General features: G+C 46.1%; 1 protein-coding gene across 2 annotated transcripts in view; it reads left to right on the forward strand.

Moving 5' to 3' along the window:
* The window catches only part of prkcbb (protein kinase C, beta b), a 54002-nt gene extending 39676 nt beyond the window's left edge, over nt 1–14326 (forward strand). The window contains exons 16-17 of one of the 2 annotated variants that reach the window (XM_029836201.1): nt 1260–1400; nt 12813–14326. In XM_029836201.1, the coding sequence (XP_029692061.1) occupies nt 1260–1400; nt 12813–12968 (297 nt within the window). In that variant the 3' untranslated portion in view covers nt 12969–14326. Of the gene's footprint in view, nt 1–1259; nt 1401–4870; nt 10715–12812 lie in introns of those variants that run through there. The other variant, XM_029836200.1, reaches the window with a different exon arrangement.
* Nucleotides 14327–16999: the final 2673 nt, after the last annotated feature.

Here is a 16999-nt window from a genome sequence, read left to right on the forward strand (position 1 = left end):
TTGCTGGTGACCTATCCAGGGTGCTTTACTGCCCCTGTCCTCCTCAGGGACAGCGTCCCCTGTGATTGTAATTTAGAAAGATGTCTTTGCGGAGTGAAGCTAGTTTGTTTGATCCTCTACATTCTACAGTACACGTCCGAAGGGTGTTGGATAATAGACTAGCAAGCTTCTCCTATGGGCCTCAGTGACACGGGACTATTAAGGTGATGCCATAAACTCTGGTCCCACCTACTTTGGGCCTGGTTCTATTGTAACGAGTTCTGACTTGTGCTCCAGGGGAAGGCGCTCACGCCGCCTCCACACTCGCTCTGACTGACGTCACCGGTCCCGATGCTGCTCTGAAGGTTCTTACGCGGACACTCATTGTAAAGGCTCCTTAATTATGCCCGAAGAAAAATGGCAGCGGGAAAAACAACAATAACAACAACGAGCAGGATTTCCATTTATCTTCAGACAGTGGTTCGGTGACTGGCGGTATATTTGGGTCCCCGGGGGGGACGCGTACGCCGTGATAGATGGTTGGAAGGAAGGGTGAAATGGCGAAGAAGTGGGGAAATCATTATAATAGTTGACATTTATTTATAAGCGGAGATGAATGGATGGAAGATTTAAACTCAACGGTGAGCGAGAGGGACAGGAATAAATGAGATGAAGCTTTAATGATGCCGGGGGGGGATTTTGGGGGCCTTGCGGCAGCAATGCCTTCGATTGCGGATCGGAGGAAGTTTATTCTTATTATGACAAGACTCAAAGTCTCACTCACAAGTCGGGTTGGGGGCATCATCACACACCCCTTTATTCCAGACTCATTTTCAGCACAATGCTAAGGGGAAAACGACGCTATACGATATAATGTAGCCGCGCATGTAAAGAAGTTCTGAGGGTTTTCTGAGGATCTCAGTTGATCCAGAGGCCCAAAGGTTTGACCAGAGCAACTTACCTTTTAATAAAGTCGATCTGTTGACTGTTGGACCATCACGCTGCGCTAACCTAAGATGTTCTGTCTCATGTTACGTGACGACACCAGTTTCTACACGAGTCGAACAAGCGATATGTTGATTTTAGCCTTTAGCGCAATAAACTACTGTTTACTGTTGCCGTGGATGCCAGCAGTGTCCACGGAAGGTTTCTTAGTTGCCTTGAACTTGTGTTGAAATGGAGGGAAGGGACACAAAGTGACAGAAATAGTGTTTTTGAAAGGGAACAACCAGGGTTTCATTTACCTGGCCACCTCCGTGATCTTCCTGCTCTCTGTGCAGCTGATGACAAAGCATCCTGCGAAGCGGCTGGGCTGCGGTCCGGAGGGGGAGAGAGACATCAGAGACCACAGCTTCTTCCGCTACATCGACTGGGAGAAACTGGAAAGCAAGGAGATGCAGCCACCGTTCAAACCGCGAGCTGTAAGTCTGATCCCACTTAACTCGACTTCACCCCACAGGAGGAAAACTCGGGGGGCTAATTAGCATTGCAGCGCGGCAGAGAGCAGCAGATTCTGCTCGTGGTTAAACTCTCGGTGAAGCCGCGCTGAAGCGTCCGTCCTCGTGGTCACTGGAGACCTGTGTGTCTGTCCACTGTTTCTGTTATCTTCCTCACTTTCCAACCCCCCGCCCCCACAAGTCCACACCCTCCAGTATGGGACAGCACACAGAGGTAAGTCAGGAAATAAGAACTGCTGGGGATGTTATGAGAAACGGGGCAAACTGGAGAAGAAAAAGTTGGTTATGCACAGAAAAAATGTGTGATGACTTTCAGACCCTGAAGACGTTTGCTTGTGATTAAATTTATATTGGGAGTTCGGTTGGTTGGTTGGTTACATTTGTCTCCAGCAGGGCTGCAGTTTGGACTCAGCTCCACCTTGAATGATGTCACCACACACACACACACGCACACACGCGTGGCGAGGACGTGCAACGTCTGTTTCTGACAGTTCAAACGCTAACGTGTTTTCTGATCCCTTCTTCTCTCTGTCAGCCTGTTCTTTCTGTCTGATCTTGTCTCTGTCTCTCGTCTTTCACCTCTTCTCTTCCTCCCTCTGTCTCTGTATTTCCCACTGGAACCGAAGGTTTGGAATTTTCAAATACACGTCGTTCATGTCCATCGTGAGAACACTGGTGCTCCGAGCTGTTCTGGTGCTGAACTGTATCTCAACATCTCCACGTTGCCATGGGGCTCATGTGTCACGACCGTTTCTTTCCTGATGACTGCCCATAAATCATGTTGGAGTCCCAAAATCAATACCTTTGATTGCAGGACCAGTTGCAGTGCCGTGAAAAGAAATTACCCCAAACTCACCTTTAACTGGTGAAAAACTCATTTCATCAGATTACGGTAGTTAAAGTGAGCATGGGCTTTGAAAGTTCTGCCTTGATTAAGCTAACCTGTGTTAGCTTTTAAAAAAAAGCAAGAGAATTGTTATCAGTAATACAGTCAGTTAAATTGCCATATTTCCCAAATTTCTGTTCATGTTTGAGGCTGTTTTCCATGTGCAGCTCTAATTCTGTATTCCCTCTATTATTTATATTTGTACAGCTAAAAATACTTTAATATAATGCTGATAAAATACAATATTTAGCTTAAATTTGGACGCAGCAGAGGACAGAAATACTCATGTAAACCAGAGTCGGTGTACATTAAAGGAGCACCTGTGTAGTTGCCCTTCGTCCCGCCCCTGTTGCTTCAGGTCTCACACTGAGGAGGCTGTTTAAGAACAACCAACTGACCCGACTGACTGACTGGTTTCTGACGTGTGAAAAATGGCCGCGTCAGCACATCCGAACCTCATCTCCGCCTTTATTTATTTATGTTCTCGTGTCCGTCAGCCGACTCCTCCGTGCACACGTGGGTCAGCTGTTCATGCACCGGCTCATCTGTCCTCATGTATTTTTATTTGTCCAGTTTTCTGTGTTGGGTTCTCTCATGTCTGTTTTCTGTTTATTTGCATGCTCCGAGGCTCGGTCTCAGTGGCGGCCTGTCGCGGGGTGCACGACACTTTCCTCACAGCGTCGGCGCATTTCTTGAAAGAAAATAGGATTTTGATGGATCAATGGATACATTTCACCTGGAATTTGAACAACTGCAGCGTAAAAGAGGCCTTTCACGCAAACCCCGTTAGCCACCTGCTATCAGGAAATGATTTTACATTAAACCCTGGGCGAGTAATTAGAGGTACTTAAGGCGCTAGCTGTCATTTGTTGCATGGGGAGACTTCCAAATTTATTAATTAATCCCCGCAATTGTTGCAAAATCTTCCCATCTGGCTCCAAAAACAGGTTAAATCAAATGCGAGTAATTATCTGCGAACAGGGTTTTGAACCTGCTGTATTCCTCGCTTTCACATTTCCGCAAACTATAAAGAGTCAGGCTTAATTTCACGTGTTTCCTCTGACTTACGGAGACTTAATGAGTTTGTGGTTTTCCTCCGGGTGATGTTGTCAGAGGACGGTGAATCCTTGTTGTGTTAATTAAAGCTCGGTGCAGCGGCAGGGATGGAAATAAAATGGAATGGCTCGTCTCAAAGTCCCCACCAGGCACACTGTAGGGAAAAATATACTTTTCAAGTTAATAACTTGTTTTATGTACTTAGGTGGACGCATATCTCACGGGTATCTCAGCTCTTCTGGAGCTTCCTGGCGGTCAGAATGAGGGAATGAAGCAGACTTAAATGAACCAAAAAAAATTTCCTGTCTTAAGCCCATACAAGCTACACAAAATACTCTTTAAGATAAGACAAAATTCATTCAGGTGGCTTTTTTTAAGCTCACAAGACGGAGCGGGAGATTTTCATGGCATAGATTTTTGTGCGCTCTCTTAGTAAACAAAAGCAGAAAGAAGCAGGTACGAGGATTTGGTTCTCTCAGGATGTGATAAGTTGTTTAGGGGATTTATCAAGTTACAGCCATCGGAATCCTTGAATTTGACGTGTTTTGGCAATTTTATTGCTGAAAAGACCTCAAACCGATGCCAGCAAATAGGTCGCCAGAAGAGAAGTTTTCTTATATTACTGCCCCCTACTGGTTGACACAGATGCAGTTTTAGGCTGCGCGGGAAGCTTTGAATTGTTTTTATCCACCTTATCTTATCAAATCCAGATTTTAGTCATTTTTGTCAACTGCTACGTCCCCATGCAATTATGCTAGCAGCCGCCAGACCCAGAATGTCGACACATACACGACCACGATATAATCTGGCAGTCGGTGTTCGATAAGAGCAACTGACAAGAATCGTGACGTAGGACAGGAGTCATCACACCTGTATTTAATAAAGCAGGTGTGACTTCGGTTGGGCATCCTAGCTAGCGTATCTCTAACAGGCATCAAACGGCCTTATTCCCGTTAGACTTAACCGCACAATCTGTTTGTCTAATTTGGTTTATCAGATCTCAGCAGGTCTCCACTGCAGCAGCAAGTAATTAACCCTCAATTAACCCACAATTATTCCATAATTATCTCACGGCTTTTGAGTTGTTTGTGTCCGATCTTTTAGGAATTCCACTTACATCGCGCCAAAGCAAAAACTCTGGTTTTCTTCACCACTACTCTTAAAAATCGCCGTATTTCCTCTGGTCACGTGACCGTCGTGCACCGCCACAGGCCGCTCGAGACTCCGCTGACCTTGTTGAGTAAATTGTTGAATATGTTTCGAATATCGGGAAAAGGGGAGCGATGCTCGCGGACTGCGTATCGGCACCTTTTTCTGGTATTTGAAGCCATGTTCAAGTGATGTCATCTCACACCCTGGTTCACCCCACCACTCCCCCTCTTTTTGTTTTCCTCCCCTTGTCCCACCCCCTGCACTCCATCCACTTCTGTCCATCCCCACTCCTCCCCTCCCCCCACCCCTGTATTTCATCCCTCCCCACCCTCCTCAACAGTGTGGACGGGATGCGGAGAACTTTGACCGTTTTTTCACACGCCACCCGCCGGTGCTGACCCCTCCTGACGAGGAAGTGATTCAGAACCTGGACCAGGACGAGTTCCAGGGATTCTCCTTTATCAACCCACAGTACCCCGGGAATGAGGCCTCCAGCGCTGCCACAGAGCAGGCTTGACTCCAGCTCAAGCACAGACACACAGATGCCCCCCCCCCCCCCCCCACCCCACCCCCCATGCATTTTCTACACACCACTCATGTGGGCTGACGTATCCTGGGTGAATCCTGCTTTAAACTGACATGAATACACAACGTTTGTTCACACTGTTGCAACATCTTTGGAGCGGAAAACTTCACGTAGCTTTTTAGCGCAACTCCAAATTCAAATTCCTTTTTTATCACCGTGACACGTCTGCCCCCCAGTTTTTTGTGTTTGAGAAGCACAAAACTCTGGGAATCGTACAGTGGGAGTGTCCCAGGAAGATGCGGGCAGCCAGTCTGGAGCTGGTTGGCATACTGGAACTTCCTGTTCAAGCGATGCCCTGAATCTGGTTGATTTTCAAAATAAAAGCTGTGCATTAACTGAGATTTTCAAGAAAGAGGCACGCCACTTCTCATTATAGAAGAAAACCCATTCAACTCATGTTGCACAGTGTGAAGAAACGACGTGTTCATTTAATCGCACATCATCAAATTAGGGGGATTAATTAGCAGAGAGGACTAAAACCTTCACAAATCCACACCTTCCCTTGCTCATAGCTTTGTATCCTTGATAATAAACTGATAGAAAAAGGATAAATCTACAACCAGACTCCAGCACGATCAGTAGAAATTTCAAGTTAACTCTCCTTTTACTCATTTCCAGCCAATTCCAGCCGATGCAGTACTGGTGTGCTTTTTGGTTGAGTGTATAATGACAGTGTCTCCATGTTTCTCCTTCTCTCTATCTAAAACTGGAATGCTTCTCATACTTGTGCATGAGTTTTTAATCATAATATCCTCTGACTTTGTCTCCCAGCAGCGTTTTAACATCATTCCTCTGCACACATCTGCTGCCATCCTGTGATTATTCTAAAAAAAAAAAAGTCATCCGCCCCTAAAAAAAATCCAATATCGCCTTTACGGACTATCAGAGTTGACGGAGAACATTAAATGTGGTCGATTTGTCTTGCTCGGCGCTCAGAGCGTGAGGTTAAAATGCTGCTGGGAAATGTAGTTTTAATAGACAAAAGTACTTTTTAATGCTCCGATTTCTCTTTTATGGAATATTTAAGCAATAGATGAGACTAGCGGTTCCGTCCTTTGTGTTTTACAGAAGCATGATTCAGATATCTGAGTGTTTACAGCATATGTTTGTGTGCACGTGAGTATGTTAGTGTGCGAAAATGCACGCGCCCGTTTGTATTTTGCGACGGCGTCCTCACCCGCCCGGCCTGGCCTTGACCTTGTTTCCCGTTTGTGTGGTGTTTTTGCCGCGTACAATATCAAGCAGTATTCATTTGTTCCTCCTTCCTACTCGCTGCTCTCCTGTAGGAATGCATGATGTTGAAATTAAAGCAATAAGAAAAATGACATGACGTTGCAGCAAATTACTGCTTACTCGGCGTCCCGACGGAAGCTGTATTGTATTGTTTTTCAAAACTAGCCACGCTTGAAACCAAAAAAGAAATTCTCGCACAATTAACAGCAAAGCGCAGGGTGAATTCCGGTTTCCCGAAACTGGGAGACGGCTTGATTTCTCTTTTGTTTTCCCTAGCTAGCAATAATGTTGTGACAGAAAGGCGGTGCTGCTGGTGAGCCGACCTTCAGAAGCCACCGTTAGCCGCGTGATTAATTTAAATATGAATACGACAAGGCTTCTTGAGAGGTATATTTATCACGGCCAACGAGGAGGATGCACCTAATACATTTGAGTGCCACTAAAATTGAGCGGGTGTGGCTGGATTACTCGTTACCATGGCACGTCTCTTCCCCGAGCAGGTTGATTTTAAGGAAAAGGATGATCCGCCGATCCGATCCGGGTCTGGAGACACCTTTTATTTAAGGTGTTTTCTGCCAAATATGTGATGGTTTGAGAAATCCTCGCAAAGCATCCAAGCCCCGTCCCTGTTCTCCCCCGTGTTTCCCTTTAACGTTGAAATGACGTTACACCGTGTCTGTGCAGCCTCCGACATCAGTCCAGAGTTAACTGGAGCTTCCGGAAGCAATATGGATAACGCAAACTACAAGATTAAATTACTCTCAATGCGCTGCGAACAAGAGCGCTCCACACAGCTGCATGGAGCTTCACAACAGCATCTCACCTCCCATCTCCTGTGGGCTACACCTTCGCTGGTTATGGAAGCAGCAGCAGGGCTCTTCTGGAAAACTTTGAACTCCATTTTATAGTCTCCTCCGTGAGCCGGGGTGGGAGTCTTGCTGCCGTCTTATTTGATATCCAGAACACTCTGGACACGCCCTGAATATGATCGATCCCCACAGAGCATCTGTAAATGTAGCCAAAGGTAATGACTGCGAGACCTGGATGACTAGATTTAAGAGTGTTCTGAACGGAAACAGAACGGTTCTGATTTGCATTTTCGGGTGATCTGCGACATGGTGGGCATCACGAGGACTACAAGTCTGGAATATCTGCTCTGTGTGTTAAAAGGAGGGAATGGATCGACATTCCTGAAACAGAGCCATAAAATTCCAGGTAGCAGCCTAAGAAAGTCAGTTCTGTGCTCGTCTCTGACCAGTGGAACAGATGGTGATGCGTTAGCGGACAGATGAGGAAGCGTGAAGGCCTGACCCCAATGGGAATACCAACATTTCACACAGGGAAGCACAGCACTGTAGATTTCTTCTATTCCCCTGATCCAAACATTTTCACACATGCTAAACTCAATGTGTTCACTGCACTTTGGCGACATTATTGTCGCTGTTTCACTTTTCAGGAAAGCCAGACTGGAATAACAGATCCAAAATGCCTCAGGGGTGATTGTCACGTTTATGTCGTGCCCAAAATAGATTTTTTTTTTTTTAAAAGGACAGCTAAAGTGTGTGAGGACAAAGAGATTTAGGCCAATGGAAGGTGACAGACATGGTGGGGGTTTCTGGGAAATGGGCAAGGAAAGCAATTCCACAATGAAAAGAGGCGAGGAAAGAGCTGATGAGGTAGCGAGAAAGGACAGCGGAGAGGAGCGAAGGGAGGGGACGAGGGAGCAGAATCGAGGCTCCGCGAAGCGAGGCTGCGACGGGCTGTGCATATTTCATGGCTGCCACTTATCATAAGAGCCTTTCCCTGATGGGGGAGAGTAGGTCTGATGACTTCAAGGAAATAACATGCAGAACGCGGCCTACATACACACAGCCCTGCTGAGCCACTCAGCCGCTTCGCTCATTCCTCTAAAGCTGCTCGCCGTCCACTGCCACTGAGCTTCTGCACACGGTTGCCGTCCCCCTCCACAATCCAGCATCGTGTTGTACACGGGCAACACCTTCTCTGTGTTGTAAAACAGCGCTTTGTGTGTACAGGAGAGCTCTGCTACATGTGGGTTCTGCAGGTCATAGACAGAAGAACAACCTTTTCTAGTAGGATTAAGGAGATCCTTAAATGTCCAACCTCTGCTAAGTTCCTCTTGCTTTTCCCCAACGGGTATCTCCTGTTGGCCACGTGCCACAGTTGCAGGTATCGGAAATAAAACTAACCAAGGTATTCATTTACCTGCGTTAGCTTGACAGGCTCATTTGCAGGAACGCAGTAATGATGTGTTCCAGCAGCACACATGCAGCATTCCGTTGCACGTGAAGTCAGATTTTCCCATTTCCAAGTCGGAAGTTTCAGCTGGAACACGCTCCCGATGTCAGATTTCCTACTCGGAAAGTTGGAAAGTTGGCGTTCAAAGATGTTAACCCAAATGTAAACGGTAAACAAAGCGCTGGCCGAGAGGTAAAAATAGGCTACGCCCTGCGTTTTGTGCTTCCTCTTCGACCACATTGTTTGAAAGCGGCAGAATCTCCGCCTGTTTTCCCAGGGGTTGTTTGTAGTCGAACATCGCTTCCGTGGAGGTCGCCATCTTGTGTTCCGACACCATATCTGGAACGCTAAAAGGTCGGCCATGATATCATTGTAAAGGGAACTCAGCATCAGGTGGCATTGGGCCCGGTGCTTTTCCTGTCTTTAACGGTGGCAGGGAAGCGGATTACGAGCTCCTCGTCGCCACCTGTAGTTCAGAATGACCTGTAACGGCTCAACGCCGAGCCTACAACTGTTGAGCCGCAGAGCTCGTTTTGGTCGAGGAACGGAACTGTAAATGAATGAGTAAATAGTGTGTTATTTTGTATCTCACGGTGGATCACCTAAACGGTTCAGTACAGCTGCTACTTAATCGGCCCACATTCCATGAAATTTCATTGACAGCCGGACTTTTAATCAGCAGCAGGGAGAACTCCTGTGTAAGTTCCGGCACATAAGCTGTATAAAGTTTGAATTGGAGTGGATGTAATAGCCGTGTACAGGGCAGGCTGCAGCGCTGCTGGAGTATGTCTGATAATTAATTCCAAATGTTGCAGCCTATAAATTAAAGCCAGTGGCTTCAGCACAAAGCATTCTGCGCTTATCAGCCCAAAACAGGTCAGCGTTCGATACCGCTTTTCATTCACCCCCCCCCCTTCCGCCGTCGCCGCCCCTTTCCTCCGTGCCTCCCACTCTTTTCCTCATCCTCGGCTGACATCGGTTCGTCTCCCGCTAATCCTCTCGTTACTGAGAAGGGAAGGAGCGAGGTGGGAAGGCGGAGGGGCGGAAGGTGGCGAGGCAGAAAAGCAGAAGAGGAATGAGAGGTGAAGGGAGGGGGGTCTGCAGAGAGGGCAGGTCTAAATTAAAGACATGTTTCTCTATTAAAACCACTGCCTCCGGAACGCAGTGAGTCGGAAAACAAATGTGCGTTTGCCCTGATGTTTCTGCCCCCTCCAAGATTCCTATCTATACATCTGAAGGGCCCCTGATATTTATCTCACTCTCTGTCCTTTGCCGCATCTCAATCTCTCTCAGATGTCTTCGCTCTGCCTCACAGCGTTGGCTGCAGTTGAGATGGAACACATTACAAGCTGGCAGCTGTGTGTGTGTGTGTGTGTGTGTGTGTGTGTGTGTGTGTGTGTGTGTGTGTGTGTGTGTTCATGAGCGTATGTGTGAAAGAGAGAGAGAGATGGGGGAATGAGCGAGAGCACATATTACACGCGTTTACCCTCTGATCTTTGGTGATGGTTTGTGTCCCTGAAATCTGCCTATTTCCCAGTTGCACTCACCTCTGTGTGCTCCTGTGACCTCTGGGATGCCAGTTTTACCATAGTAACCAGTGCTGGGGTTTGTCTGTCTGGTTGGTTTGCCAGTCCTACAGTGTATTAACACTGTGTATTCTTAACTGTTTTCAGCAGTGGGCAGCAGGGACGTCTAAGCTAAACCCAGCTGCACTCTGGGAACATAACCAGAGCAACTTAATCATGTGTTTCAGTGTATTCTGCTCTACTTCTTGACTCGCTCGCCTTTGCTGTCAGCTTGCCTGCTTCAGCGAACCTGATGCTACGTCCCATGAAAAGGTTTCTGCAGGAGGCCCTCCTCAGTGGCCACTGTAAGCAGGTCATCCTGGAGCTGGCTCCTCAGCACATGTCCCTGTCACCTCCTTGCTTCATCATCCTTGTTGACCACTCGTCCTGTGGCTGGTTGTCCTGCTGGTGCAGACGCCGCGTGTGGGCGCCCACGTTTGCGAAGCAGGAATTACAACCCCGAAAGCGGTTGGAAGGATTTGTCAGCCATTTTAATCTGTTACTGTGCAGATCTTTTCATGAACTGCTCCATTTGATTCAATGAAAGAGACCTGAGAGCAACACGAATCAGATATAATTTTAGTGTGCCTTTTATGCAGTGCTTAAAATTAAAGCTTATTATGAGATGTTTCAATCTGCCCCTTCCATCTGTGTCATAATCCATAGCAGGGTCAGGGAGTCAGAGGTTTCAGCCTGTTAGCGACAATGCTAACCTCGGTTAGCTTCTGTCAAACTTCTGGTTCTGGTGTGAAATAAACAAGGCTGACATTGATGTTGACGTAGCTGGAGTTGTGCTCCTTCGTCTCCAGCTGACGCCTCTGCCTGGGCTGATCTGATTTGGTCGGACCAAGGAGCAAAATCATTCGTTTCTTCCATCCTTTGGTTGGATTCAGCCATAGGGTGAATAGTAATGTTCAGCAATCCGAATGTTTGAGTTCCACTTGGATTCGCGGTCGTCGCTGTGCTCCCGTGGACATCAAGCCCAGATGCTTGAGGTGGAGCTGGGCCGGCAGGGACAGGGATGTCCTGGTGGACGGAGGCAGTTCCTCTGAGGTGATGGGATGGTTGAAGACAAAGGTAGGAGACACAACACTGGATTGTGATCTCTGTCAATATGTGTCTCTTGCTTGTCGTACATGTTAGAAATGTGTGTGGAGTCAACTTTTGTCTTCATCTTGTCTTTATTTTTCCTTCTCTCTGAAAATACACCAACGTCATAGCTGAAAACAGTGGAGACGTTAAGCTTGAATACTCTCCAGGGTCAAATTTTGGACAGTATATATTCACTACAGTTGTGCATACAGTAACAGTTGCATGCTGGAGACGGAACATGGAACACAAATAATTAAATGATGGTGCAGTTCATGTCTCTGTTTATGTATATTCATGTAAGACAAGTGTCCCGTTTAATCTCTTTTCTGTTGCCAGAGAGGTGAGCAGGACTGGACTTGTTAGAAAATGAAACATCCCATCTTTGTGACCTCAAGTTTCCTCTCTAAGTTTCAGAAGCACAAATTAAAACCAATTATTGCTAATGTTTCTGCATTTATGTACAAATACCGTTTAGGATTCATTTCGATCCATTTATTGTTGTCGATTTTCTCCGAATTCTACTTATATATTGCTAAAACATTTCATTTTGAATAACTAATGCAAAGGAATTTTAATTTCCACCTTTTCGCAGAACCTCACCCCATCTAATCAGACATCTCGAGACAGTGACACGACAGAGGAACATCAAAAACAGCATCTTTTAGTCGACCATTAACTTTTAGTCAGATTTGCTATGTCTGACTGGCTGTACTGGCGTCCCACTGTTCCCAGTCCTAATTAGGATTTGAACGTGATCTTCAAGGTCATTTTTACAAGAACTCCGTGTTGACCGTGCCGTTAAAGAAGCTACGTGCCAGAGACACTTAAATACCGCTTGCTATGCTAAACTGATGGGAAGATTTGAAGCCTCAGCAGAATCCACTCCGGATAAAATATGTTTGTTTGTTGCCTTGACACGTAGGAAATTGATTCGCCACAAATCACACGACAGCGGACGCACTCTAACCCAGCTTACAGGCGTCACGTGATCTCGCTGAAACATGCAGACGCTCGCAAAGCCGCGAGCAAACGGGGAGCCCCAATAAAAAGCCCCAGCCTGAGAGTCTGTCTGCGTAGCCCCCGGTCTCTGTGCGGCAGTGAGTCAGGAGAGGTTTCCCTCAACGCCTACACAAAGTCAAACTTGCTCTTGCTCTGAGCTTAATTCCTCTATTTTGAGATATTGATTTAATCACTTTCTCACCTACGTCCGGGACTTCAGAAGATCCATCGTCCCTCTGTTACTATAGATTTATCAGAGACATAATTCCTTCAGGTGGTACTTTGAGTATCCAGAAATTTATTCTTCTTTACATTCCACCTCTGTTTAGCGGCCTGTGTCATCAGGCGGCACGACGACTGCTGCCTTCTGGTGGTTCTGATGGGTTTTAAGGCTGTGAACAGTGTATTCCTGTTGAATGGAAACAGTTTTCCTTCCAACCATTTTGCTTACCTGCTGTGTTCTCTTCTTTTCCCATCCGGTTCATTCCACTCTCCTCCGATCTTTGTCATCCTGTCTCTCCCACCTACATCACCCTCCAAACCTGCAGCGGAGCCGTCGTGACACTTGTAACTTTGACAAGGAGTTCACCAAGATGCCAGTGGACCTGACTCCGACCGACAAGCTGGTCATCATGAACCTGGACCAGGACGACTTCCTCGGCTTCTCCTACACCAACCCTGAATACGCTGCTCCTGCAAATTAACGTCCGCCCGACCCAGACTGGCGGACTGTTGGAAAATTCCAGCTGCAGAGCAGACAGGAAGGAACTTAGAGCGAAACTTCTTTTGCGTTTGTTCAGTAAATATCCGCCATTGTTTGACACCATCTGTCCAATATTTCATGAAAAGAAACGTGTCATCAGCAAATGTGCGCAGCAGACTGGAGACCAAAGAACTCAAGCAACAAAATCTGTTTTTCTGAGGAGCGACAACGTGCATGTCATGATGGATTTATTTAGGAATCTCAGTAAAAGAAGGTTTGGAGATGCCCGTGCCCCGGTCTCGCCGGCCAGTCACTCTCCTTTCTGAAAAAGGGAATTTCGGACTTGCTCCCGATGATTTCGTGTGTGCATACGTGCAATCGGAACTCTATTCCAGCTGACGTTTCATGAAAGCACAAAATCACACTGCAACTCAAGCCAGCTTATACATGGAGGTCTGATCTTACATAAACATACGACGGCTGCAGGAAAAAAGATTTAACGCAGCAGATCGGATCTCCATGATGTTCGTAGTTTGTGCGGAGCGCTGGGTACCTGTCTGAGTTGCACGTGATAACCATTGTTGCCTGTTTTAGCCAGCTATACACTGCCTTCTGTTGCACTGTGGAAGTGCTGACATCCTCAGACAAGGTCATCCAAGAGGAATTTGCTTAATAAGAACTTCACAGCCTTTTGATCCTTTTTTTCCCTCCATCTTCTCCCACATTATGCACTTTTGTGATGAGACCTAACGGGGAGCCCATGTGACATGTTGCCAACAGAGAGGAAGACACAAACACAGACACTCTGAGAACAACAAGCGAATGTTGCTGCTTTTCTCCATAATTCCACCCAACCCATCTGTCATATTAATCTGGACGCGTATACAGTGTTATTTGTTAGCAAATGCCCATATGCTTCAATACATGTGTTATTATGGATGTATGCGCACAAGTGTGTGTGCGTGTGTATGCGCACAAGTGTGTGTGCGTGCGTGTGTGTGTGTGTGCTCAGAAGCCTATTATATCAAATTTGTCTCAAATTTGGTGACACTGCCTTTCAGCTTCGGCTCCATCACTCCATCACGGCGGCTTTAACGCCAGCTAGCACTTTGAGCTCCGCGTCTGCATTCACACACAGGCATGCACGTACGCACACACGCCACAGCCATACAGTCCAATCCATGACTAAGGGTTGAAATTATTAGCTGAAGCGTAACAAGGCGGACAATGACTGTGAAATGTTCGCTCCTGGAGGCACACAAGACATATACTGTAGCTCCATTACGCAGGCCTGGGTGGTGTGCCCCCGCCCCCCCTTTCGTCAATCAGCACAAGCAGCATTGCATGTAGATTTTACCCCCCCCCCCCCCCCCCCCCCCCCCCCCCCCATGTGCATATATTGTACCTATATTTACTGCATCGCTTTAGACATGCAGAAACACATACGCGATAATAATGTTAACACCAGGTTTTATTGTAAAATTAAACATGCGTGTTTGCTCTTGTTGAAGAAGGAGCTGTAATTACTGTGGCGTAACTCTCATCTTTTGTTAAGTCGGGAGGGGCCCTTGAATATTCGCCAGTGCTGTAGTGCCCCCCCCCCCACCCGTGTCGCAGCCACTTGATCAGAAACCACGGCTAAGGACTGATACTATGCATGCACGTGCGTTATCTTATTCCATATAATGATGATATAGTCCGTTAACTGTTAAGTGGTGATGGAGTGATGGTTGATATTAATTTATTGAATATGAGTAGGGTTTATGGTAATTTATGATAAATGTGTGTCAAATGCTTATCGATGAGATATACAAGTGTTTGGTTTGATTTGTACATATATAAATATTTTTAAGAGTCTTCCATTTCCTTGACTTCATTTGTCAACACACGTTAATTTGTAAATGGATCTAGAATTCCCCAAAACGACCAAAATGTTACCCATTTAGATTTTACCTGCCTGCCCTGCGTATCGGAGCAGCACCAACTCTTAAACATCGCTCACCTTTCTTCAATCCTTCCGACCTTTCCCTCCATCACGTCTGTCATTTTCTCCCCCCCGACCTTTTTTCTCTTCCTTCTCATTGTCTCCCCTCCTACCTCATTTTCCTTCCTCTCGACCTTTACCCCTCCGCAGAGGGTTGTCTTCCTTTCTTCTCCTCTCCGTTTCACCCCCCCCCCCCCCCCCACTCTCTAATCCTCCCCCCTCTACATTCGGGGTGCCTCTGTTTGCACCTGGCCATTTTGCTGTCTCAGTCCCGCCGAGGCGAGTCGACGTTAAAGATGAAATTCGTCGGGCCGTTGGTGAAATTTGATGGTTGATCCTTGAATAACTGATCAAAACCGAAGCGGTAATCTGCAGTTTTTACATGTGTAAAAAGGTGAAGATGCTTAAAAAAGAAACAATAAGAATGTGTCACGTGATATTTGTTAGAAAATGTGTATTGTGATGTTTTTGATATAACTAATTAAATCATGTTAAATAAGTAGACTACCTACTGTAATAATGAGCCAAATAAACTATGCTTAAAATTCAAACATGGGCTTGGTTTAGTTTTTCTAATTAAGGTGTCTTCAATAGCTGGTGGTAACAGGTCATATCCTGGTTCACTTTGGAGATTATTTTGCACAAATGAGTAAATCTTCCTCCAACAGCAGACAAATTCACCTTCCATATTCAGCTCATTTCACAGTTTCACGGTTAATCTGGCATGTGGTACATTTCCAGAGACTAATGTTGAATTATGCTCTTGTGGGAGGGAAATAGAGTAAATATTAATTATTATGAATGCATTTTAATGGGAAGTTGTCCATCGCTAAGCACCCTTGAACTTCTATCTTTATAAGGACTTTCATATAACAATCTCAACTCCCCCACCCTGACCCTTATCCCAAATCTATCTTAACCCCAACGGTACCGTTTATCTTTAACTTGGGTTTCAACCCTCCTAACAGACCGCTGAAGACGTGAGGACCAGGTGCCCTCATTCCTTGCATGGTGCTCACTATGTATCTTGTACTAACACACACACCGACCTTCCTTAGCCGCAGTGTGATCTCCTCATTCAGAGGGCATCAGGGTACTGGAAGTGAAGTGAAATCTGAAATGAGGATGAAAAACAGACACTGTGGATAAAAAATGTGGAGGACAGACAGAGACGCAGCAGTGCTGTGGCGTGTTCTGCAAAGCACTGACCTTTTTAATGCAGTCAGGAGCCCAGTCTGTTCAGCTTTCTGTGTCAGACAACAAAAATTACACATTTTTCTCTCAAATTTCTGTCCTTTTCCCTCTTTTTTCGTCAGGTTTGTTCTTAATCTGCTTCTTTAAAATCCAGAGTTGAACAGGTTTGGGACATTTGGCTACTAAACCGCAATCGGAAGCAGGGTGGAGGTCACTGAAGTATTTCTCCTAACTAGCATGCAAATGTAGCAGCCAGATGTTGTCGGGGATGGAGGAGGTAACGGGCAGATGAGGGCTAAACTGAAGGACAACAGGACAGCACTGCAGCACACTGGAGGGTGAGATGAAAAGGGGAAAGTGACAAAAGCAAAAAAAAAAAATCTCTTATTTATTTCATTCAGTGGATCTTAAAAACGCTCAAGAGAGCAGCATGACTGAGGAGCTTATTGGATTTATTTCACACTATCTCTCTTTCTCACTCTTCCCTCTCCTCTGTTCTCCCTCTCTCACGCCTGGCCGTGCACACATTTTTCATTTTCCATATTAGAGCCATGTTTGCACCCTCAGACATGTGCCTTTACAATTAAGTTACATTTATTTCTCTCCGTCGCCCTTTTATTCACTCTACTTCCCCTCCCGATCAATCCTTCTCTCCCTCAGCCCACACACACAAACACACACATTTCCATCACGCACGCAAATTAGAAACGCTCCAACGTGATGGTTGACCTCATGCTTTCCAAAGTGTCCTTTCCTTTGCATTACACTCTCATTAACAGCCCACTGCGGAAGCTGTTTATTAAAGAAACCCACCAAAACAAATAAACAAAAAAATCTAATGTTTGAAGCTCTCA

This window comes from Takifugu rubripes, chromosome 5, assembly GCF_901000725.2.
Source record: "Takifugu rubripes chromosome 5, fTakRub1.2, whole genome shotgun sequence".
Lineage (NCBI taxonomy): Eukaryota > Metazoa > Chordata > Actinopteri > Tetraodontiformes > Tetraodontidae > Takifugu > Takifugu rubripes.